Genomic DNA, 26,716 nt, shown 5'->3' with positions numbered 1-26,716 from the left:
CTGCCACACTGTTGATGTAATGTCAGCAGCACAGCGAATACCGAACTCCAGGACCAGAGACCCACACGGGATAGCGAGTAAAGGTTGTTACTTTTTAATGGACTACAGCTTGGGACAAAGATTTTCTGAAAGGGAACAACTCCTTTCTGGGTTAGTCCCACCTAAAAATGTTGTGGCACATCACTCGGATATGACATTACATTGTGATTCATAGCAGTCCAGAAAACCTATAAACCCACACAACACTCCATGCACACACTCATGCAGGAGCCCAGTGCTTCCACGAGCTGAGCAGAGCACTCCGCATGAGCCAAACTCCCACCGATCAGCAGGACATGGAGGTTATGAAAAATATATATATTAAAAAAGCTACATTTAAGACTCTATTCCATTCATAAGAGAAAGTACAGCACATTGTTGTTTCCATTTTAGAGACGACACTACGAGCGCATGATGAACTCTAAAACTCACGTAGAATAATAGCATGATCATGATGTAAACCTTTATACGATGGCATGTGTGACAGAGTCTGATACTGTTTTAAACATCGCCTAAGGCTACATTTAGATAACTTTGTCCATTCGTGTCCGTTTTGTTAAAAATGTTTGGCTTCCGTATAGTATAGGTTTTAATGGTGCCTCATATACTGAGTGGAGGATTTAATCCGCAAAAAAACAGATCAGAAAATCAGAGGCTTGGAACAGACACATGGATCTTTATAAAAAAGAAAGTGTGAATAGTTCCAACAAAATGGTTTTTCTATTTCTTTCCATAGGAAATGCCATAAATGTATGACATGAGGACACTCCTTTGAATTGTATGGGTCTGTTTACGGTCCTTTTTAAATGGACAGCAGATGGACATGACAAATGACCCAACATTAACTATGAAAGTTTAACCATAAAGAACAAAGTCGATGACCTGCCTGCTATTGTATAAAGTGTGAAAACAAGCCTTCTGGATTATGAATTCTTGAGCCAGGCATGTACATGCATGCAAGCTGTGAAAGTATAATAACTGACCATGTCAAAGACACCGAGTTAGGAATGACGATATTAACGGACGTCTCCCCATGTCTACACTTGCATTCCTCTTTTAATTGTTATTTGCTGAGTGTGAACCTGTCAGAACTCTTAAGATAGTGCATTAGTCTCCTGCATTGCTGTCCCTCTAGCTGGTTTGACCAGGACCAATTCATTATACTGTTCATTGATATTAATGGTTCCACTATGACAAATATGAGGATTAAAATGTAAATGCAAGTGAAGGCCTTGTTCACAGTTTTTTAGGGTAAACCAAGCAGTAAATCAAAAAAATATACTCTGCATTAGTCTTTCCTTTTTACTGCCTTAGAATCCAGACTGTTCTGTGTAAATCTGGTTTAGGAAGAGTTTCTGGAGTTATGTAAATAATTCAATGTATAAAGAAAACCTAACGCAACTATCAAATTACTCAGTGTTTCCATTACTCGTAACATTCTGTTCCATTCACCAGGCTCACTACCAATCCTCTGTCCCCATGATAAGTATCAAAAAGTAGATACATGAACATGGCTATATTTATTTTAAAGAACGTCTTAAAGTCTCCTTTAAACCCCTACGCCCTCCCATTACCCCCACCCCCCACAAAGCTGGCTATATATCATGTTGTTTGGCTGACTGCTATCTCTCCTGACTCCCCCACATTTATTAATACCTGGCTCAGCCAACAATTACTGCGTCTTTTATAGAGGGAAAGAGAAAGCGCTATTTGGCAGTAGCTTCCCTGTCTACAAAACAAAAGGATCAAACTGATCGACCCTTATCTCCCTTGACTTAATTTGTCAATAGAGAGTCAGGGGGCTCCCCATGTACATTAGATGGTTGGCCGATCACACCGCAAATCAGCGCGTTTGGCCAACTCAACTTTAATTTGAATGTCCAACTTAAAAGGAAACTGTCAGCAGGTTATTGATTTGTAATCTGAAGACAACATGAGGTAGGGGGTAAAACACAGAATCCAGTGATGTGTCACTTATGAAGCTCTGTGCTGTTGTTTACGTACACTGAAGGTTTTATCACAACAATATTATCATTGTGGTGGCTAGCTGGCAAGTGAGCAGTGGTCTGACCATGCCCCCTCCTGTTGTGATAAGACTGTCAATAGACAATACTCTTTTGTAGCTTGTTCTGAAACTATTTTGGGAAGATAGATTGTAACAGACTGTTCATTGGACTTTACACTGATATACTAGAAGCCACATATACACCAAAACCATTTGCATGAATACACCGTTACCAATAAAGAATTACAAAATCTAATTAGATCTGGTGCATAATTGTTGTGAGACATATTGTCCTTTAATGGCGACTTCGCTGTCCTACTGCCCTCTTGTAATTTTTATTTCTTTATTGAGTTTGGGGTACATAGATTTACAACTTTGAGAAACCGGTACCAGATCGCTATTAGTGACAATTAAATGGGTTTTCCGGCACAATTTTATTTTTTTCCTATTGGGCTAAGTACTGACAGGCAGATTGTTGTGAACTACCTGCCTATTGTACCTGACTCTGGCTTATAGATGTCACTGACTGCTCCTGCCAGCAATTCTACTGCTTATGTCAACAGAGCAGCTCTTCTTCTTCGGGCTGCTCTGTCAACAGGATGTAACTGCTAACGTCCTGCTGATTGACAGCCGGCTCCTTGCTGTTATGTAGTGGGGAGCTGGCTGTCAATCAGCATAACATCGGCAGCCACGCCTTGTCAACAGAGCTGAGCGGAAGAGAAGCAGCTGATTTATTGAGGGTGCTTTCACATTGCGTTCTGTGTCACCGTCGGGTCCTACATCCAAAATCCCCCACAAAACGGGAATCCGAACTCATACGCCAATGGGGCCAATAGACTGTAGACTGCAGAGCGAACATGTGCTGTGCCGTGCACTTTTTCGGGACTGTATGCCTACAGAAGGCGGACACTCAGACGTAGTAGACTGCACCTTAGTGTCCGCCTCCTGTAGGCATACGCTTGTTTGCTCTGCAGGCACCATTATAGTCTATGGCCCCGTCGGCGCATGCGTCCGGATCCCGACGGGGACACAGAATTCAATGTGAAAGTCCCATTATAGAAACACATCACCGCTTCTGCATTTTTTACCCACTCCTGATTTTAGCCTACAAATACTGAGATACAAAACCCACCAAATACTCAACGTGTGCACGTGGCCTTAAACATGCCAAAATACTGTAAGCTGCAATTTTTTTTCCCACTCAGATCATTGGTTCATGAGGAAAATTGGCTATAATGGAACAATGTGCTTACTGTGTTTGGGATGTGGCGCACAGACCAATGACATTACTCAATACATTACTTACACCTTATCTGTACAGTGAATAAAAGAAACATCCTGACATGTTGACTTGGTGGATAAAATTGGCCACCGCCTTTCTTTAAAATTATTAATCAAACACACAGAACATTTTCAGAAAACTCTCTAGGCTTTCCATATCCAACAGATTACCACCAATCACCACAGCTTAGCAAAAGCTTAAAGAAGTTGTACACTACTTTATATTACCCACCCAATGTATCCCCCCCGGGGCCCCTAAGACTTTTTGTAAATACCTCACGTTGCTGATAATGCCTGTGAGCTGCGCTATCGGTGATGATGCCTGGTTCTAGCCTTAAACTGAGAAAAAAATCTACAAAAATACTTCAGGGGGTAGTAGAGTATGTTTTAATAAAAAAATAATGATTTTTTAAGAAGTTGCACATGATGAAGGCAAAACCATCTACAGTAGAATTTTCTAACTACACCTACAGTAACAAACAAACAAATGGAAAGTGACAAAGAGGTAAAAAAAATCACCATAAAGGCACAAAACTGATAATTAATTAGCAGAATAACAAAAAACAAAAGTGCAAAAAGAATTTAAAAACACTCAAAAAAATGGGCAAATGCAATGATGAATCAGCAGCTTGGCATTTAAACTGTGCGCATTTATAATTTATTTCTAGTATTTACAGCTTATTTAGGGAAATATAGGTTTCTGGAACCAGTAGTAAAACCAATTACGGTACATTGTCTAAAGCTTTAAAATGCTTGGTTAAGCTGAATAAAAGTAATTTGCATTTTGGTTACATGTGCAGCTTTTAGAAAGGACATTGCATAAATTCTTTCCCATGAAGTAAGAACTGAACTAAAACATTTCAGCCTCAGAAGCCTTTCATTTTCGGGAGAAATAGATTTTCATTACATTTAAAGGTGTATTCACAGACTTTTTAAAACAACTAATAGCAGATGCTGCAACCAAAACAAGCTCCATTAAAAATAATCCACCTCAGGGTATGTTCACATTGAGTTTTCTTTTCTGCTGAGTTTTCTGAGCAGAAACTCTCAACTCAAACCATGTGGTTTCTGAACTCCTCATTGTTCTTAGAGTTTCTGCAACCGAAACTCCTGAAGAAATAAAACTCAGTGTGAACTCACCCTGAAGATATTATTATTATTATTATTATTATTATTATTATTATTATTATATATTATTATAGCCCCATTTATTCCATGGTGCTTTACATGTGAAAAAAAGGGGGTATACATACAAAAACAATTACAATGATCTTTAACAAAACTCGACAGCGACTGGTACAGGAGGAGAGAGGACCTTTCCTGTGAGGGCTCACAATCTACAAGGGATGGGTGAGGATACAGTAGGTGAGGGTAGAGCTGGTCGTGGAGCTGTATGGTGGAGCAATGGTTCCTGACGGTTGAAGGCTTGTCGGAAGAGGTAGGACTTCAGATTCCTTTTGATGGATTCCACAGTAGGCGAGAGTCTGATGTGTTGGGGTAGAGAATTCCAGAGAAGGGGGGACGCATGGGAGAAATCTTGTATGCGATTGTGGGAAGAGGGGAGTAGAGAAGGAAATCTTGTGAGGATCGGAGGTTGCGTGTAGATATGTACCGGAAGACTAGGTCACAGATATAAGGAGGAGACAGGTTGTGGATGGCTTTGTATGCCATGGTTAGGGTTTTGAACTGGAGTCTCTGGGCAATGGGGAGCCAGTGAAGGGATTGACAGAGAGGAGAGGCCGGGGAATAGCGGGGGGACAGGTGGGTTAGTTGGCAGCAGAGTTTAGGATAGATCGGAGGGGTGCGAGAGTGTTAGAGGGGAAGCCACAGAGCAGGAGGTTGCAGTAGTCGAGCTGGGAGATGATGAGGGCATGCGCTAGTGTTTTTGCTGATTCGTGGTTGAGGAATGTACGGATCCGTGAGATATTTTTGAGTTGGAGTCGGCAGGAAGTAGAAAGGGCTTGGATATGTGGTTTGAAGAAGAGATCAGAGTCCAGGGTTACCCCAAGGCAGCGAGCTTGCAAGACTGGGGAGAGTGAACAGCCATTGACATTGATAGAAAGGTCAGATGGGGGATGAGATAGTGGACAGACATTGTGGAATTTTGGTTAGTAGGGGGGAGATATCGGGTCCAGAGAGGTAGATTTGTGTGTTATCAGCATAGAGGTGATCCTGAAAGCCTTGAGACTCTATGAGCTGTCCTAGGCCAAAGGTGTAGATGGAGAAGAGCAGGGTTCCTAGAACTGAACCTAGGGGTACACCGACAAATAGTAGGCGAGATGAGGGGGTGGTGTGTTAGTGGAAGACACTGAATGTCCTGTCTGTTAGGTATGAAGAGATCCAAGATAGGGCCAAGTCTGTGATGCCGAGAGATGAGAGAGTCTGTAGTAAGAGGGAATGGTCCACTGTGGCGAAGGCAGATGACAGGTCAAGGAGGAGGAGGACAGAGTAGTGTCGCTTGGATTTGGCAGTTAGTAGGTCTTTGGTGACTTTAGTCAGGGCAGTTTCAGTAGAATGGTGCGGTCAGAAGCCAGATTGGAGGCGGTCATAGAGAAAGCAGGAGGAGAGGTGGGAGAACAGTTCAGAGTGGACATGTTCCAGTAGTTTTGATGCATAGAGGAGGAGTGATATGGGACGGTAGCTTGTCAGACAGGATGGGTCAAGGGAGGTCTTTTTGAGGATGGGTGTGATCAAGGTTGAAAAGGTGGGTTAGGGTTGAGATGAAGATAGTGGTAAGGTTGGGGATAAAGTGGGACGGGATTGGGTCAAGTTCACAGGTGGTGAGGTGTGATTTGGAGAGTAAGGAGGAAAGTTGATCTTCCTTAATGGTGGAGAATCTGGTTTTGGAGGAGGAGGATTGAGTAGGTGTGAGGAGGGGCTGTGAGACTTTAGACAAAAGCTTTGTCTGATGGTGTCAATCTTCTGCTTGAACAATGAGGCAAAGTCTGCGGCTGAGATTAGAGGAGAGGGAGGAGGCGCTGGGGGACGGAGGAGGTATGTGCACACAATGTCTTTTTCAGGTGGATTCAGCCTTGAACCCGCCTGAAAAAGCTCCCAATAAACATTAAAAATAACAAGCCTATTCACACCAATGACTTGCTGTCCATAGGTTCCGTCTTTTCTAACTTCTATTAATCGCTTAAGGGTTCAACAGTTGTGAAAAGTGACCTGACCAGTCTTCAGGTGGCTTCCGCTTGAAGAATAGGAGCCGCCACTATTTTTTCTTTGAAATTTTAAAATAAAGTTGCCTGCTGAATTGCGGCTGTAAAAACAACTTATAAGATGACAAAGAAGACACTTCAGGAAAGACACCGCTGGCGTTTTCCTGAAACGTCCTCTGCTTCATAAACTATGTGAGTATACTGGCTTCCATAAGACGACATGTGCATTCACTCTAAGGGAGGTTTTTCTGAATATACATTAATCATCAGGTATTAAAAATGGCGCCCCCTATTGTTCTTTTTATTCTCTCTCAGTATGTCCACCTAATGTGTCCTGTGTTCATGGTCGCACATGCCCAATAGCTCTGTGTCACTTCCATAATCCTAATGGGGAACAGAGCTATTCGTGATACTAAGGTGCAGCAGTTTCTTATCTTCACCACTGAACACGTTAGGGATACATTTTTTAAAAATATTTAACTGATATGGCTACACAAGGCTTTGTCTTATTCATGTAAAATTTGATTATTATTAGTATTTTTTTTTTTACAACTCCGACATCGAAAAAACAATGTATTTCATATATATTACTGTTCACGATTCATACCAAACAACTCGTCGAATGAAGTCTCCAGGTTGTTACTGTTCGTTAGATATCTGGTATGTGTGGGCTTTTTTTTTTTTAAGGTTTTTATAAGCACAGTTATATAGATGCAAATAGTTATATGGATACCATCAGTCACATGTACATTAGAATAACAAGATACTTAGCTTTTTATGGTCAATTTCCAAAAATATCACTTAGTTTTAAATTCCCAATTTAGAATATATAAATTATATATTATAATATATAAGTATATAAATATCCTGTTGGTATCGACCTGATAACCTGTGGAGGGTGGGAAGATTTTGCCATCAAAATGGCATTTACTGCCGTTTTCTTTCTGTAGATATTGGTAGTAATGATACTCCCTTCCTCCTTCCTAATTCTCAAGTCCAGGAAATCTATTTCCTCAGGGCTCGATGCATAGGTCAACCTGATGTTGTGCGAGTTGGTATTTAGTCCCTGAGGGAATGTATTCAGGAGGTAAACTTCTCCCTACCATACGATAAACAAATCATCAATAAACCTTTCCCACATTTGGACCTCTCCTTTTTCTTCTTCTGGTTAAATGATGTTCTGTTCCCAATAGTCAAGAAAGAGGCACGCATATGAGGGCGCACAAGATGCCCCCATTGCAGTCCCTCTCCCTAGTATATATGTTGGACAGCACACTGCCTCAGTACCCCCCCGATGAAGCAACATGGGAAACACGCGTACGGGTTCTGGGCTGGATGGGTATTGACAACATGGCACTTGGTCAGTATTTCTTATGGATATTATTGGTTAATAACTTGCCTATAGTTATTGTTGTACATGTCTAGACATTTAAATATTATAAATTAGGAATTTAAAACTAAGTGATATTTTTGGAAATTTACCATAAAAAAGCTATGCATCTTGTTATTCTAATGTACATGTGACTGATGGTATCCATATAACTATTTACATCTGTATAATTGTGCTTATAAAAACCTGTGTCGTAATACTACTATGTGCCCATCAGTTTTAATGGGATTTTTAGGGGCATAATTTTTAATGATTTCTTGCTTGCTGTGTTTAATAAAGAATTGTTAAATTTCGTAACTATCTGACTATGTCATACATATGACTTTCTATATGATAATGGGGGTAAATCTATGATTCTGATTTAGTTTGGGATACTCCCTTCAAAATTGTTAAATGGATCTGTATATCCAAATACTGTTATTGAGTCTTAGGATTTTTTACTAAAATACTTTTCTACTTTATTTTTGCACGTGTTATATGTACAATATAGATTTTTTACATAACATGTTCTCCAACAGTTTTTCCCCAGTATAATTGGGCAATCCATAGGAGCCCCAATTAAAGGGGAAAATAGCATGCTGTAGTGACAAAAGTGACTGCTATGATCTGCCAATCAGATCTGCTATACAGGCTGACTGTGATCATGTGATTGCCGAATCCTACAAAAGTATTGTCACTAACAATGCTTTTTTTTACATTGCATAGTACTCATTGAGCGCTATGTAGCAGGCAAAATGGAAGACAGAAGAGATAATAAACCACTTCTGTCTTCTCCCAAGGGTCTCCAGATGAGTCTGACAGCCAGAGACTTGACCTGCTCCTTCTAGAATGAAGGAGCTTTAGCCAAATAAATTTAGAATAATACAAGGTTAAAACCCAGGAATAAGCACAATATATTTTCTGCACTAGGCTGTGATAAGGCTATAAAAAAAAACAACAAAAAAAACAAACAGCACGATGGGTTTGAGATTTATATAAATCCGATTCACTTTGCTGTAGCTATAATATTCTGTGTTTTAGCCATACGAAAATATGCATCAGAAAAAATGCACCAAATACTCATCTTGGGAGCTTAGCCTAAAGATGAACTATATCTGGTATAAAATGAATGATAAAATGCAGTGGCCACTTAAGAATTGTTGTGGTTAACCCACACCAGTCTCGTATGATGGCGTATCTTTGCAACATGCTGTATATAACTATTAGTAAAAATTATTTTTAGGCAGGTTTCTGTCAGCTATATTTTATTTTACTGCAGGCAACAAAGCATCTTCAAAGGGACTCTGTCACCAGCGTTTTGCTTCCTCATCTGAGAGCAGCATGGTGTAGGGGCAAAGACTCTGATTCCAGCGATGTATCACTTACTTTGCTGGTTGCTACAACTTTGACTAAAAAACTGTTTTATCTCTGAATGCTGAGTTCTGTATAACCCCACCCACACCTCTGATTGGCAGCTTTCTGTGTACACTCTGGATAGGCAGAAAGCTGCTAATCAGTAATGGATGCAGGGTAGTAGAGAGTTCATGAATATGGAGGACTAAATGACAGTAGGTTTATTACTAGTCCTCTATTGAGGATGTGCTGATAAAACAGTGATTTTTTTTTTTCAAATTCACAGAAAGCAGCCCAGTAAGTTATGCATCACTGGAATCAGGGTCTCTGACTCTACATTATGGTGTTCTCAGATTAGGTGGAAAAAACCAACTTGTGAAAAAGTAAAAAGCTGGATTAGTTTTTAGCCAACATAAAAATTATGTTACCATTACTCTATTTGGGGAAAAATTTATTTTTGCCCTTTTGAGCCTGCACTGCCACTTTTTTAAAAGTGGGAAGCATTTTATAAAAGAGGACGAGGTCTACTAATGTACTCGAGAAAATGTCCATACATTGTAGCTGTAATCTATGCCATAGATGTTATGTGCTGGTGTGTGGACAACTCCGAGATCTGTCATATATATTAGGAGGCATGTACCTCTTAATAAATTTGATGAATCTTACTACAGCGAGCTATATGTTCAAGACCAGTGTTAAAAACAGCAGTCGGGAAAAGTCTCCCCAAAGTCTAGCATATCAATATGACATTAGTTATTGTGACCTTTTTCTGAGCACAAGGACATATGCCGCAACTTTGCATTGTCATCGTAGTATTCTGCAATGTAATAACAGTTTATAGGTCAATACCGGTTACAGTTTATATGAAAAGGTTACAGTGCAGGAATGCTGGCGTATATGGAGAATTAAAGTGCTTACCTAGGAAGGGGGTAAACCTTAGCATGTCATCGCATGTAGCCTTTATTGCTTTTTTTTTTATACAGAGAAAATACAGAAGTCGTGCGTGAGGATAAAGAGTACATGAAGCTTTCCTGATATATTTGTTTTAGTTGACAATTTATATCCCCCATTAATCTACAATTCTGAAGTTTCTTACTTTGAAGTATATATTGTACCTTTCCTCCTAGTAATGCCTGAATATAGTAATCGGCAACTTTGTGTTACCTTGTTTGCAGAGTGCTCCTCCATACTTTGATGGCAAAGCATTGCTGACAGCGTCAGACTATTTAGAGACACACCGTATTGACTGGATGATTAGTAGTGTCAAGTCGTTAGTTTGCAGCCGGTTTTCATGACTCATATATGGACCGCAACGCCCAGACTGACCACGGGTCTTCTGAGTCTAATAAATGCATATGGAGCTGTAAGTTCAGGGCAAGAGACCCTCGGTTAGTCCAGGCTGTGACACAAGGATGTTAGTATCCAGCCTTAAAGGAGCTGTCCGGTCCAAATCGATAAGTCTGCAGTCACTTTGTGTGACGCACTGTGCGCTACCGGGATTTGCTGGTTTCTGACCCGGGATCAGAGGGTATGTATGAATTGTACATACTCCCGACCAGAGCCTGTCTAGTTGATGCGCTATAAACTTGTATAAAGCAAGGCCGCGCCTCGACTAGTGAGGCCGCCATCCAGTGGGTGTGGCCTGCTAAAGGGTGTGGCCTCTCTTCATACAAGTTTATGGAGCAATGCTGCGCCCACTAGACGGGTCCTGGCCAGAAGTATGTACAACAAATACATACCCTCCGGTTCCAGCTCAGAAACCGGCGAATCCCCGCAGTGCACAGTGCGTACGCTGGGGGGATTTATAAGTCTGCAGTCACACAGAGTGATTACAGACTTATCAATTTGGACCAGACAACCCCTTTAAGAATTTAGAAAAATTTTCTTCTATTAAAAAAAAAAAAAATGGAGCAAGCTGTGAATCTCTCACCCCCACTTGGCTTTAGAAGAGTGTCAATATCTAACCAGACTTGTTTTTTGTGTATGTCTGGCATACAGTACAGACCAAAAGTTTGGACACACCTTCTCATTTAAAAATTTTTCATGACTATGAAAATTGTACATTCACACTGAAGGCATCAAAACTATGAATTAACACATGTGGAATTATATACTTAACAAAAAAGTGTGAAACAAATGAAAATATGTCTTATATTCTAGGTTCTTCAAAGTAGCCACCTTTTGCTTTGATGACTGCTTTGCACACTCTTGGCATTCTCTTGATGAGCTTCAAGAGGTAGTCACCGGAAATGGTCTTCCAACAATCTTGAAGGAGTTCCCTGAGATGCTTAGCACTTGTTGGCTCTTTTGCCTTCACTCTGCGGTCCAGCTCACCCCAAACCATCTCGATTGGGTTCAGGTCTGGTGACTGTGGAGGTCAGGTCATCTGGCGTAGCACCCCATCACTCTCCACCTAGAGGTGTGTTTGGGGTCATTGTCCTGTTGAAAAATAAATGATGGTCCAACTAAACGCAAACCGGATGGAATAGCATGCCGCTGCAAGATGCTGTGGTAGCCATGCTGGTTCAGTATGCCTTCAATTTTGAATAAATCCCCAACAGTGTCACCAGCAAAGCACCCCCACACCATCACACCTCCTCCTCCATGCTTCACGGTGGGAACCAGGCATGTAGAGTCCATCCGTTCACCTTTTCTGCGTCGCACAAAGACACGGTGGTTGGAACCAAAGATCTCAAATTTGGACTCATCAGACCAAAGCACAGATTTCCACTGGTCTAATGTCCATTCCTTGTGTTCTTTAGCCCAAACAAGTCTCTTCTGCTTGTTGCGTGTTCTTAGCAGTGGTTTCCTAGCAGCTATTTTACCATGAAGGCCTGCTGCACAAAGTCTCCTCTTAACAGTTGTTGTAGAGATGTGTCTGCTGCTAGAACTCTGTGTGGCATTGACCTGATCTCTAATCTGAGCTGCTGTTAACCTGCGATTTCTGAGGCTGGTGACTCGGATAAACTTATCCTCAGAAGCAGAGGTGACTCTTGGTCTTCCTTTCCTGGGGCGGTCCTCATGTGAGCCAGTTTCTTTGTAGCGCTTGATGGTTTTTGCAACTGCACGTGGGGACACTTTCAAAGTTTTCCCAATTTTTCGGACTGACTGACCTTAATTTTTTAAAGTAATGATGGCCACTCGTTTTTCTTTACTTAGCTGCTTTTTTCTTTGATAATACAAATTCTAACAGTCTATTCAGTAGGAATATCAGCTGTGTATCCACCTGACTTCTGCACAGTGTGAATGTACAATTTTCAAAGTCATGAAAATACAAAAAAATCTTTAAGTGAGAAGGTGTGTCCAAACTTTTGGTCTGTACTGTATACATCGGAACAATCATATAGACCCCATCTGTATGAATGTGAATATATAGTATGTAACTCTATGTACAGTGGTGCAACTTGAAGCTCATGGACCCCAATGCAAAATCTCCAACAGGGCCCCCAATTATCGCAGGTCTTTAATATTAAAAGTCTTTTTAGATGGGTCAAAGGGAACTTTTGGGCCCCCTAGGCTCCAGGGCCCGGGTGCGATTGCATCCCCTGCACCTATTATAGTTACACCCTTATCTATGTAAGAAATACAAACATTGCTCATAACTGCCATTATTACTATGCTTGTCAATACACTACAATGCTATGTCTTTGAATGTTTGACTATTGTGGAATATGTCAGATCTGGCAGAGATTTGGCATAAGAAAAAATGGCAGCATGCTGCAAGTTGCTGGGCAAATCGGATCCCACTACCCATTCAAGTCTATGGGTGCGTGTAAAACATCCGACTGCACATGGATGACATCAAAGTGCAGTCTGATTTCCGCAGAATCACACAATAGAAAAGATGACACTCGGCTCAAACTCTGATCAGAGTTTGATCCAAGTGTCATTTACATAATCGATCTGATTCTCTTGCATGAGAGAATCTACGCTTGTGTGAACCCGGCCTTAGTGTGCTAATGGGAATATTAAAAAAATATTAATAATCATTTTATTTCATAAAAGTCCCCAAAAGTAATAAAAACGCATATTAAGTGTCTATTTTTGCAGTAACCCATAAAATAAAGTTCTAGTATAATTTGAGCTAAATAAAATGGCAAACTGCAACATAGACATAAAAATACCAATATAGTCCTATAAATAAAAAAGCTATGGCTAAAGGAATGTAGCCAGTCAATAAATGTTCTAAAAAACTCTTGTCTTTAGCAAAAGAATTGACTTTGTCCCAAGGGACTAAATGGCTGAAACTATATAATAATGTATAAATCTGTCACTAAACTTTCAACTTGACATAGGCACTGTTTCCAAAACGGATATTTTCTTTAAGTAAAAGTGTAATGTCAGCCACATAACAGGATACTTTATGAAAAGACTATACAAAATCAGGAAAAGTTAATTATGACCCTGCCCAAACGATATTACATATCATCTACACTAATAGCCAGGATATTACTGAAAAGCAGGATAAGTCTATAAAAACCTAACCCAACATTCAGAGCAACGATGTTGATAAGCAGAGAGGTCAAACATACTCAGCAAAGAGCAATGAAGAACCTTGACATAACCCAATGACTTACTATTGAAAATCTAAGGAAGCTGGAAAAGTGGAAAACACATAAATGGCCTTGTTGTAGTCATATAGGTTGATTCAGAGGGGGGATACAGTGATTTTCTCAAGGCTGAGATGAGACACTCCCATTCTTGATCAGCGATTAAGCAATATGGGTGGCTAAGTTGTATTTGATTCTAATATCTAATATTTACCTTCCTTATGAGTGGTGAAGTTCCATAATAAGAGTTCTGCTCGACCCAGGGGTTGGTAGAGAGGGATTTGTTTCTTTTTTATTAGCATTTTCTTTAGCATCTTCTTCATATGATTGTGTCCTCCTTTCATCCTAAAAATAATTGACTCCATTGTAAATAAATATAGCATATATTCAAATTATTGTCGTATAGTAGCGAAAGACCACATAAGTCTTAAATAAAGATAAGGATAGGGATCGTATTAATTTCTATAGAACTAACTATCATAACGTGAGTAAGTACCACATAACTGATTATGATGGTGACCAATTACTACCATCATACATGGGACTGGTGAATAAACTACTGATTAGAGACCCTCAAAGGCAGAAAAACACAATCATTACACTTCCATAAAGCCACCTGAATGTTAAACGTCAATTAGCTACTTTTTTTTGCTTATTGTTGGTCATTTAATAGTCTGTTTACAGTTTGACCACATTTCCAATTTTTAGAGAACAATTCATAATTAAAAAGATTGTCCTTTGCTCACTGACAGCCATTGTTCTCGGCTGGACGATGTGCTGCCGAGAACAAAGATATTTAAGCAAGCTTATAGATCATTTCACCCAAAAAAATGCTCAATTTTTGGGAAATGAACTTTCCTTGGAACGCTCATTCATGATAATCAAGCAGTGTAAGGGCTCGTGCGGATGACCGTATTTTCGGTCCGAGTGCGATCCTACAAAACATCGGATCACACTCAGACCAATGTTATTCTATGGGGCTGTGCACATGTCTGATATTTTTTCCTCGGATAATTAGTCTGAGGAAAAAAATTGCGGCTTGCACAATTTGCATCTGATATTCAGATCACACTCGGCCATACAAGTTAATGAGTCCGTGGAAAACATCAGTCTGCACTTTGATGACATCTGAGTGCAATCCAATTTCCAACATCCTACAGAATGGAGAAGATGGAGAAAAATTTTTTCCATCTTATCCTCATCCGAGAAAATCGGATCAGTGTGGCTGGTGTAATTTGCATAGTCGGACTGATTTTCTCTGATAGAAAATACGGTCGTATGACCCTAGCTTAAGGCCTAAGGCTAAAGTTAGCAGTGGCATATCATGGTTTGCCAGCACCTGGGGCAAGGCAAGACATAACATTTTAAAAATAAAGTTATACATTGTTATAATATTTTTCTTTTTTAAGGGAATCTGTCACCACATTTGGCCTACATAAACTATTAATATGGGCATACAGATTATAGACTGCTGAACTAAGACCTACTTGTATGTCTCATATCAGATGGCTTGTTATTGAGAAATCATCTTTTATCACTTCATGTAAATGACCTCTTCCAGGCTATTGGGAGGATCCTGCCTGGAAGATGACTCTACCTCCAGAGACTATATTACACGAAGGGAGAGTTACCAATGTGAGACAAGTAACTACCACAAAGCTGGAGAACTGAAATTTGTCTTCTTGTTCTTTCAAACACATTTTTTGCAGCTCTCTGAGCTCTACTGTATTGCAACAATATTGCAACACTGTCTGTATGTGAGATGGAAGCTGAGAGGAACCTGCAGATGTGTCAGGTATAATCAAACACAGCTCCGCAGTGATATCAGGAGTGCAGAGAGTGGCCATTACACATCTCATGGGTAACTTCCCCCTCATGTATAATAATCTCTGGAGGCAGAAATATCTTCCAGACAACATCCTCCACATAGCCTGGAAGAGATCATTTACATAAAGTGATAAAAGATGATTTCTCAACAACAACATCTATGCCGAATGCAGCAGTCAATGACAAATTCATCTCCACTCTGCATAGTATTCTGTGGCGCTGACTTACACATCAAAGCAGCCCCTGTCTGCTTTAATCCACTAGTTTGCTGTTTTGTGGGTAGGATCTCATTGACCCCCTGTGCTATTCCAAGAAAAAGTGGCAGTGGCTGTGGGGGCGGGGGATAAAATGTTGCACCCCCATAGAATTTGGAGAAACAGCCCCTGTTTCCTCCCACATGCTATGCCACTGTGTGTTATGTGTGGATTTTTACCTGTGGATTTGATATGATTTTCATTCATTAATTGAATAAATTTATTCCGTTAATTTGGTCAAGTCTCCTGTTTTAGTTACAAGAATGTGCTTCTCAATCAGTGCACTGCAATGTGACGTGTTGCATTTTCAGCCATTTTGCTTTTTTTGATTGGTAAAATCTTGCCTTTTAATTTGATTAAAAATATCTTGTTATTCTACTACTGTCTCGTCAATAATCAGTCCAATTAACAGTGACTCTTTTCTTCTAGTATGTATCAGAAATGGCAAGAACTATCCAAATGGAGCAACATATCAAGATAACTGCAATCGATGGTAAGAATGTAGCTGGGGTTATCGTGACTGGAAGGATACCTGTCCTTCTGAATCAGATGCAGAAATTATAGTCATGTACCATGGCAGGCTATGGGCTTTCTATTTAGTATCTCTGTAGAGGGGATCTTAAAGAAGTTGTCCACTACTTTTTCATGGATTCCTTATCCATAAGATGGGGCGTCAATGTTTGATTGGCCAGGGTCCCGCACCCGGAGCCCCTGACAATCAGCTGTTATTGGTGCCGGCGGCAGCGACCGCCGGCTGGAAGTACTTGGCCGTCTAGCTGTAGTGGCCGCTATTCAATTCAATGGGAGGTGGCCACTACAACTAGACGGCCAAGTACCGCAAGCAAGTACTTCCGGCCAGCAGCCGCCGACACCGATAGCTGATTGGCATCAATGAAAAAGTAGTGGACAACTTCTTTAAGTATGGCAATGTGCATGAGGTCTGCTGCAACTCTGTCCCATTCCAGCTCCACCTATTTAGCCAGAGTTAGGCGCAACTGGCTTGGAAATGGCAAAAGTCACAACATTTTTGCACAACTCAGTGCTAAGCTAAAAAAAATATGACTTTTCAAAGCGATTTACATCAGAATTCTGGCGTAATCACTTTGATGAATCAGGACCAAACTGTATTAGTAGAAAGCTCAATAGATACCAGACTACAAACAGGAGAAGTCAGGCTCTCCATACAAACTCCCATGAACACATATAAAAGTATCAATCGAGGAGTTCAGTATAACTTAATAAGCCAACTGGAAATGTTAGCAAAATCACATTACATACAGGTATATTGCCCATGCAAACAGCACCACTCTGTACTACTGCTCTCTGCACATCACATGAGTGACTCACTGTCTGCACACAGGTCTAAAAGAACAAGAGGTACAAAGTATAACATGAAAGTAATTAGTATCTGGTGTCTGATGGATATGTTCTATCAGAATGTCCTATGTCGTACATAAGTATAATATTAAACCCCTCGTTCCGTCCTACCGCATACTGTGACACTGGTTATTTTAGATCTGCTTTGTACGGGACATTCGCCTCTCCCCCACATCATTTTCTCTAGAGACAGAGATCTAATTTGATTTGAAATGCTGGCACGCTGACAGAGGGGAAAACTCACAATAATGTTCTTTCTAACTGTAAGGAGGACAAAGTCTCCTCATCCGTAACGATATGGCACAACATACCTGCCACCTATACAGAGAAAGTACAGCCGCGTGACAATCCGATCAGTCGGAGAACAACAGTTACTAAAAAATGCTGGTCAATTAAGAAATTATTGGCATGTTGAGTCAGAATAATACATTGAAAAATACAGTTTCCATATTAGATAAATAATAACTTTGCACTTTTTTCGTGTTATTAAAAATCCTGTCTGTTCTCAAGACAAATAGCAAAATTGACCAGCACATCCAGACTAGTGTGAACAGGAGCAAACTAAAAAAATTCAAACTATGAAAAAACATCAAAGTTGCATCCTACATTGCTAAGAGTGATTTCTCTGAAACATTGAAACTGCATTGCTGCTATAGAAAAATAGGAAAGCGCTACATAATGTACACATTAAATATTTTTTTACATTTTTTTTCTCTAATATAAATATGAAAAATTACGGTAAGAGGGAAGTACTTAGCACATAGACTGGCCAATATATGTGTGCCCAACAGCCAGCATCAAGGCGTCCTTCATTGTTGGGTCCCTGTTCTGATTTGTCACCTCTCCTGGGCAAAGGAGGACAGGGACCCAACAATGAAGGATGCCTTGAAACTGGCTGTTGGGCACACATATATTGGCCAGTCTATGCACTAAGTACCTTCCTTTTACTGTAATTTTTCATATTTATATTACAGAATTTAAAAAAAAAATATTTCATGTGTACATTATGTAGCGCTTTCCTATTTTTCTATAGCAGCAATGCAGTTTTAATGTTTCAGAGCAATCACTTTAGGATGTAACTTTGATGTTTTTTCATTGTTCTCAAGAACAGTCATATTATGATTGTTTCTTGCCTAGGTTACAGGCCACTGATGAAGTCCATCAGAGGTGGCTAGACTCCTAGGCAAGAGCTGCAGTGCTTTCAAGCTCTTTTCTATGGAGCATGCAAGCGCAGCTTTGAACCTGGGTAAATGAATGGCCATGGATTTGGCCAACTTCAGCACCCCTACACTCTTGATACGCAGAGGCAAAGCTGCCACTGTGCACAGTTCGGACCAGCGACATGACAACACGCTGGTCCTCCCCTGTCAATTAAGCAAGCAGGAGTGTGGTGCCCCCAACAAGCAGGAATTAGGAGGCAGGAGAGCGGTGCGCTCCAGAAGACAAGATCTTTTGGTCCGACTGTAATGTAGCTCAGGTAAATAGTAGAAGTAATTAATGGTACCACTGATGGACACCACAAGTAGACCAAAATCTAACATTTTTTTCCGAGAGTACTTTTCAAATTATCAGCTGAAAAGAATGTGTGATGTAGTTTAAAAAAATATAGGATAGTCAAGATGTCATGACTGGTGTTTTCTTTTAGTTATCTCATTGACTAACCTAATTCAACAAGGATATCATAACACAAAGGCCGCAGGCACTGACGATGAATGATCTAGACATCCTCTGTAGACCGCATCATCGGAGTGAGCTCATTATCCGCACTTCACCAACTCACCCACAGGGAAAGCGTATGATTGCTGCGTAGAGCATATTCTCCTGGCAGCGCGCGGGAGTCTCCACCCCAGAGACAGATCTCGAAAAGTAACTTTTACAAGAATGGGATTTATTTCTGAAACTAGAAAACCTTCTTTAGAAATCTGTCGTTTTTCTAATCATATTAATGACAATGCGCTGAAGGTGACAACACTTTTCACATGACACAATTAATACAAGACGGGCTTGTGAATGATTATATAAGCAGGAATATTATATTAGCTGCAGGAATTATATGTGCTCGGTTGTTGACTATACCTATGACATATTATGTACCCCTTTGAGCATATTTACGGTATCTCTTTAGAATTGTTACTACAAATGTCAACCAGGGTCAATAAGGGTTAATACCTAATTATATAATCCTCTGTGTTCTGGACGAACTGAGGCTGATTATTTGAACCCTATATACTTGGGACTTGGCATTTTTGAGGTGTGGTATGCATGCACGGCTATTAGCTGGTGATGGTATTCAGAAGACCCAGAGTTCAATATACTTCTTTTTGGTCTTGCCAAATAAATTTTAATATATATCTATTAAACGTTATATTTTAACTACTTTGCTTATATAATTTGACTATTTTGGTGGTTATCCCCGATAGCTTTCTACTACGGACTTGTGAATGAACTGACAGGTTACGATGAGTCCTTAAAGTTGTAATTGGAACAAGTCTAAAGTCATATTTTTACAAAAGTAATATTCAGCCTGAGGTGCGACAACTGACCTCAGGCTCAGATGATAAGTTTTGAGATGCTGTGAATCAGTGGGAAAATCAGTAGGGCTTAAATGATGAGATTCCCAGGATAATTCTTCTGCTAAACTTAGACTCCTGTGTGCAGCCTTAAAAGGAAGCCGGAGTCTTAAAACGCATAGCAAAGAACAAGTAATCCACATACCCTGGAGTTTGTCTGCCACGTAGTCAACTGTCTGCATGCAAACACGGCATATTGTGCGTGTTTATATGGCACTTCCATCCACACAGACATGCAGAATTCCCAGGGTCATTCTACATGTATACCTCCTTTATACTAGCAACTTTTTATATAGCAGAGGAACCTTGGGGTCTAATAAGGAACCAGGTCCTGTTTAGCAATTGATACTCCTATAGTTACACAAATAGAATATACAATGTTTTTTAAGAAGTTGAGAAATGTAACAACATAACACTACTTACTGTATGTTATGCACACGCCCGGGCTGAGCGGCGTGTGCGTGTGATTGTAGTGATTCCACTGGACCATGAACCAGAGAGTGCCTGGAGGGGCGTGACTAAGTATCTGGCCGATCCGACCAAGATGGCACGACGGCATACGACGCCAGTGCACCAGGGAGAAACCGGGCAGAGGGACCAGGTGCTACTCCAGGTCAAACTCCGGACACGGGGGTTGACCCACACAGGGATTACTGGATCAGGCTGGTTAGGCTGGCGCACAGACTGGAGGGTATAGGCAGGCACGACTGGTATGCAGGCAGGCGGGTAAAGGCAAGCGCAGCTAGAGTGCAGACAGGGAGGCACTAGCAGGTAGGAACACAGGCGGGATAGGACCCAGTACACACTGGGACTCAGGAACAATACAGGTAGAGGGGTACAGGCAAGCACAGCTAGAGTGCAGACAGGGAGGCACTAGCAGGTAGGAACACAGGCGGGATAGGACCCAGTACACACTGGGACTCAGGAACAGGCAGGTTAGGCTGGCACAGACTGGTGGATATAAGCAAACACGGCAGGTATGCAGATGGGTGGATACAGGCGAGTATGCAGGCAGGGAGGTACTGGCCGAAAGGACGGGCTGGAGCACAGAAAGGTTAAGACCCAGTACAGACTGGGTCACAGAACCGCAGATGCGGTAGACAACCACAGCAGAGAGGGAACGCCCGAAGCGGTGGGCAAGAACAGAGCAGGACGGGGCTGCAGGAGCAGCGAGCACAAGCAGGGCAGGACAGGACTGCCGGAGCAGCGGGCAGAAGCAGGGCAGGACAGGACTGCCGGAGCAGCGGGCAGAAGCAGGGCAGGACAGGACTGCCGGAGCAGCGGGCAGAAGCAGGGCAGGACAGGACTGCCGGAGCAGCGGGCAGAAGCAGGGCAGGACAGGACTGCCGGAGCAGCGGGCAGAAGCAGGGCAGGACAGGACTGCCGGAGCAGCGGGCAGAAGCAGGGCAGGACAGGACTGCCGGAGCAGCGGGCAGAAGCAGGGCAGGACAGGACTGCCGGAGCAGCGGGCAGAAGCAGGGCAGGACAGGACTGCCGGAGCAGCGGGCAGAAGCAGGGCAGACTAGAACCGCCGGAGCGGTGAGCAAAGGAGTCAGAGCAGGCTAGAACCGCCGGAGCGGTGAGCAAAGGAGTCAGAACAGGCTAGAACCGCCGGAGCGGTGAGCAAAGGAGTCAGAGCAGGCAAGGCTGAGTAGGGGGGACAGGGCTCTGTTCACACGGAACAGACAGGAAGGGAAAGGCAGAGCCAGACACCCACAGGGTACTAGCAGAGAAGTAGCGAGTGGACCACAAACTCACAAACGGGAGTACAGAGACAACAAGCAGGAGTTAGGTACAAGTTCAGACTCTGCAGAAAAAGGAAGGGAACGGACATAGAGGCAAAACAGGTAAAGGATAGGAGAGAGTTCAGACTGGAACTGAGTGTACGGAGGAGACCGACACTGCAGCGGAATACAGGAGCGGGTCTGGGAATACGGCCCCCAGAGAGGCAGGACGAACAGGCAAGGAGCGTGTTCAGACAGGACAGACAAGATACAGGAGCGGGTCTAGGTAATCAGCCCCTAGAAGGCGGGAGGAACAGGCTAGGAGCGTGTTCAGACAGGTCAGACAAGATACAGGAACAGGTCTAGGTAATCGGCCCCTAGAAGGCAGGAGGAACAGGCTAGGAGCGTGTTCAGACAGGCCTGGAAATACAGCCTCCAGGATAGGCAGACAAGAGAACACAGAACGGGACCTGGCACCTTCAGAGTGCAAGCACACACTGAATGAAACACTATGCTCAGGCAGGGATAGATGGGAGCAGCTGAGCTATATACCAGGTGACAGACAGCAATAGGCTGAGGACGCACAAGGGGTGTGACCCACAGCAGGTACAAAAAGCAGGAAGTGATCGGGCGCCGCCCTTAAGCAGCAGAAACAGACACAAACAGACAGCATGGAGGGAAGCCAGAGAGACATTCTGGACAGGAGATCAAGTGCGCGCTCTTGCACAGTGGGAGATGGACCACTATGCAAGGACGCCGCCAGGTATGTTACAGTACCCCCCCCCCCTTACGCCCCCTCTTCTTCAGGCCTGCCAGAATCTTCCGCAGGGAATTCGAGGGCCAATTCTTCACTTCGAAGAGATCACTTCCCCTGTCCACCGGAAAAACTGGTCTCCTCTGGGTAGCTAGGATGCTACCTCCCATCCAGCCACCCTTAGCAACAGACGAAACGGGTGGAGTACCAGGAACAGCACACAAGGAAGTCTCTCTCCACATATTTTCAGGTGGCACCCCAGAGGGTACAGGAGACAACTGGAAGTCCTCCACCGGGTTGGAGGGGGACAGAGACTTGGGGGTAATCTCTGCTTCGAGGTACATCTTGTCAAGCTCACAGGAAGAAATAGACGGGTTATCAGGTACATAATGAGGAAAAGTCACTGTCTCTTTGTTTTCTGGTGGTACCCCGGAGGATTCAGGAAACAACTGGAGGTCCTCCGCCGGGTCAGAAGAGTGCAGAGGCTCAGAGAAAACATCTGCTTCAGAGTACACTAGGTCGGACTCACTGGACGAAGCAGGCGAGGTATCGGGTACCGAGTATAGGAAAGTCTCTGTCCATTCTCCACCAGGTGGCACCCCGAAGGGTTCTGGAGACAACTGGCGGTCCTCCGCCTGGTCAGAGGGGTGTAGAGACTCACGGGTAACCTCTGCTTCAGAGTACACTAGGTCGGACTCACTGGACGAAGCAAGCGAGGTATCAGATCCAGGATATAGGAAAGTCTCTGTCCATTTACCACCAGGTGGCACCCCGAAGGGTTCTGGAGACAACTGGAGGTCCTCCGCCTGGTCAGAGGAGTGTAGAGACTCGGGAGTAACCACTGCTTCAGAGTACACTAGGTTGGACTCACTGGACGAAGCGAGCGAGGTATCAGGTACAGAGTATAGGAGAGTCTCTGTCCTTTCGCTACCAGGTAGCACCCCGAAGGGTTCAGGAGACAACTGGAGGTCCTCCGCCTGGTCGGAGGGGTATAGAGACTCGGGAGTAACCTCTGCTTCGGAGTACACTAGGTTGGACTCACTGGACGAAGCGAGCGAGGTATCAGGTACAGAGTATAGGAGAGTCTCTGTCCTTTCGCTACCAGGTAGCACCCCGAAGGGTTCAGGAGACAACTGGAGGTCCTCCGCCTGGTCGGAGGGGTGTAGAGACTCGGGGGTAACTACCACTTTGGGGTACCCATTGTCAGGCTCACAGGACGAAGCGGACAAAGTATCGAGTACCGGGTGTAGAGAATTCTCTCTCCATTTGTCATCGAGTGGTATCCCGGAGGATTCAGGAGGCAACAGGGGGTCCTCCGCCAGGCAGTAGAGGTGCACAGACTCTGAGGTAACCACAGCTTTGGAGCATCCTTGGACATGCACACCGGTTAAAGTGGGTGAAGCATCTGATGCCGGGTGCAGGAAGTTCTCCTGTGTGGAGTCTGGATGGGCAGAAGTCTCTTCGGGCAGGAGAACTGGTGCACTACCCACGCACATTACCCGTTGGGGCTTCTCCGGGATACAGGGAGATGAAGCTTCAGTAGGGACTTCAAGGTTGGGGTCAGGAGGTCTCAGGGAGGACAGACCCTGGCGTGACGGCTTGCCTCTACGTCTGGCACGTCTGGACTGCCTCTTGAGGTTGGGAGAAGTATTCCGGAAAGCGTAGTCACCCTGTGAGGATTCCGGGTGGGCAGTAGTCTCATTGGGCTGGAGGACTATTGCGCTACCCACACACATTACCCATTGGGGCTGCTCCGGGATATTGGGAAGTGAAGCTTCAGCAGGAGCCTCCGGGTTAGGATCATCGAAGACCATTAGAAAGGCCACCAGGAAGGCCATTAGGTCCAGGAGGATCGGATCCTGTGTTTCATATAGGGGGTTGATCCATTCCAAGGCATCACCCGCCAGGTAAGACATAATGAATGCCACCTTAACCCGATCGGTGGGAAAACATAGAGGGTAGAACTTGAAGTGTAGCATGCATTGCTCCACAAATGCACGACTTTGTCTAGGATCCCCATAATAACGTAGCGGATCCGCGGGAACGAGAGCAGATAGATCCATCTGGACGGGTGCGTAATTCGCCTGGAACTCAGCTAAAGGAAAAAAAAAATTTATTTATTTATTTTAATGCATGTATTCGCTGGAAAACTTCTCAGAGAGCGAAGGCCGTGGGGCTCAACGGGAACCATGGCCTGAGCATGCTGTTATGCACACGCCCGGGCTGAGCGGCGTGTGCGTGTGATTGTAGTGATTCCACTGGACCATGAACCGGAGAGTGCCTGGAGGGGCGTGACTAAGTATCTGGCCGATCCGACCAAGATGGCACGACGGCATACGACGCCAGTGCACCAGGGAGAAACCGGGCAGAGGGACCAGGTGCTACTCCAGGTCAAACTCCGGACACGGGGGTTGACCCACACAGGGATTACTGGATCAGGCTGGTTAGGCTGGCGCACAGACTGGAGGGTATAGGCAGGCACGACTGGTATGCAGGCAGGCGGGTAAAGGCAAGCGCAGCTAGAGTGCAGACAGGGAGGCACTAGCAGGTAGGAACACAGGCGGGATAGGACCCAGTACACACTGGGACTCAGGAACAATACAGGTAGAGGGGTACAGGCAAGCACAGCTAGAGTGCAGACAGGGAGGCACTAGCAGGTAGGAACACAGGCGGGATAGGACCCAGTACACACTGGGACTCAGGAACAGGCAGGTTAGGCTGGCACAGACTGGTGGATATAAGCAAACACGGCAGGTATGCAGATGGGTGGATACAGGCGAGTATGCAGGCAGGGAGGTACTGGCCGAAAGGACGGGCTGGAGCACAGAAAGGTTAAGACCCAGTACAGACTGGGTCACAGAACCGCAGATGCGGTAGACAACCACAGCAGAGAGGGAACGCCCGAAGCGGTGGGCAAGAACAGAGCAGGACGGGGCTGCAGGAGCAGCGAGCACAAGCAGGGCAGGACAGGACTGCCGGAGCAGCGGGCAGAAGCAGGGCAGGACAGGACTGCCGGAGCAGCGGGCAGAAGCAGGGCAGGACAGGACTGCCGGAGCAGTGGGCAGAAGCAGGGCAGGACAGGACTGCCGGAGCAGCGGGCAGAAGCAGGGCAGGACAGGACTGCCGGAGCAGCGGGCAGAAGCAGGGCAGGACAGGACTGCCGGAGCAGCGGGCAGAAGCAGGGCAGGACAGGACTGCCGGAGCAGCGGGCAGAAGCAGGGCAGGACAGGACTGCCGGAGCAGCGGGCAGAAGCAGGGCAGGACAGGACTGCCGGAGCAGCGGGCAGAAGCAGGGCAGGACAGGACTGCCGGAGCAGCGGGCAGAAGCAGGGCAGGACAGGACTGCCGGAGCAGCGGGCAGAAGCAGGGCAGGCTAGAACCGCCGGAGCGGTGAGCAAAGGAGTCAGAGCAGGCTAGAACCGCCGGAGCGGTGAGCAAAGGAGTCAGAGCAGGCTAGAACCGCCGGAGCGGTGAGCAAAGGAGTCAGAGCAGGCAAGGCTGAGTAGGGGGGACAGGGCTCTGTTCACACGGAACAGACAGGAAGGGAAAGGCAGAGCCAGACACCCACAGGGTACTAGCAGAGAAGTAGCGAGTGGACCACAAACTCACAAACGGGAGTACAGAGACAACAAGCAGGAGTTAGGTACGAGTTCAGACTCTGCAGAAAAAGGAAGGGAACGGACATAGAGGCAAAACAGGTAAAGGATAGGAGAGAGTTCAGACTGGAACTGAGTGTACGGAGGAGACCGACACTGCAGCGGAATACAGGAGCGGGTCTGGGAATACGGCCCCCAGAGAGGCAGGACGAACAGGCAAGGAGCGTGTTCAGACAGGACAGACAAGATACAGGAGCGGGTCTAGGTAATCAGCCCCTAGAAGGCGGGAGGAACAGGCTAGGAGCGTGTTCAGACAGGTCAGACAAGATACAGGAACAGGTCTAGGTAATCGGCCCCTAGAAGGCAGGAGGAACAGGCTAGGAGCGTGTTCAGACAGGCCTGGAAATACAGCCTCCAGGATAGGCAGACAAGAGAACACAGAACGGGACCTGGCACCTTCAGAGTGCAAGCACACACTGAATGAAACACTATGCTCAGGCAGGGATAGATGGGAGCAGCTGAGCTATATACCAGGTGACAGACAGCAATAGGCTGAGGACGCACAAGGGGTGTGACCCACAGCAGGTACAAAAAGCAGGAAGTGATCGGGCGCCGCCCTTAAGCAGCAGAAACAGACACAAACAGACAGCATGGAGGGAAGCCAGAGAGACATTCTGGACAGGAGATCAAGTGCGCGCTCTTGCACAGTGGGAGATGGACCACTATGCAAGGACGCCGCCAGGTATGTTACAGTACCCCCCCCCTTACGCCCCCTCTTCTTCAGGCCTGCCAGAATCTTCCGCAGGGAATTCGAGGGCCAATTCTTCACTTCGAAGAGATCACTTCCCCTGTCCAC

At 44.4% G+C, this 26,716-nt stretch overlaps 1 protein-coding gene across 1 annotated transcript in view; it reads left to right on the top strand.

The window, feature by feature from the left end:
- The window catches only part of TINAGL1 (tubulointerstitial nephritis antigen like 1), a 78,556-nt gene that overhangs the window by 24,977 nt on the left and 26,863 nt on the right, over positions 1–26,716 (top strand). Inside the window, exon 3 of the mRNA XM_073665724.1 lies at positions 16,269–16,332. Within this exon, the coding sequence (XP_073521825.1) occupies positions 16,269–16,332 (64 nt within the window). The remainder of the gene's footprint in view (positions 1–16,268; positions 16,333–26,716) is intronic.

This window comes from Phyllobates terribilis, unplaced genomic scaffold, assembly GCF_046119375.1.
Source record: "Phyllobates terribilis strain yellow unplaced genomic scaffold, ASM4611937v1 Scaffold_2__4_contigs__length_985480577, whole genome shotgun sequence".
Classification (NCBI taxonomy): Eukaryota; Metazoa; Chordata; class Amphibia; order Anura; family Dendrobatidae; genus Phyllobates; species Phyllobates terribilis.
This window is presented reverse-complemented; position numbering and strand designations above follow the sequence as displayed.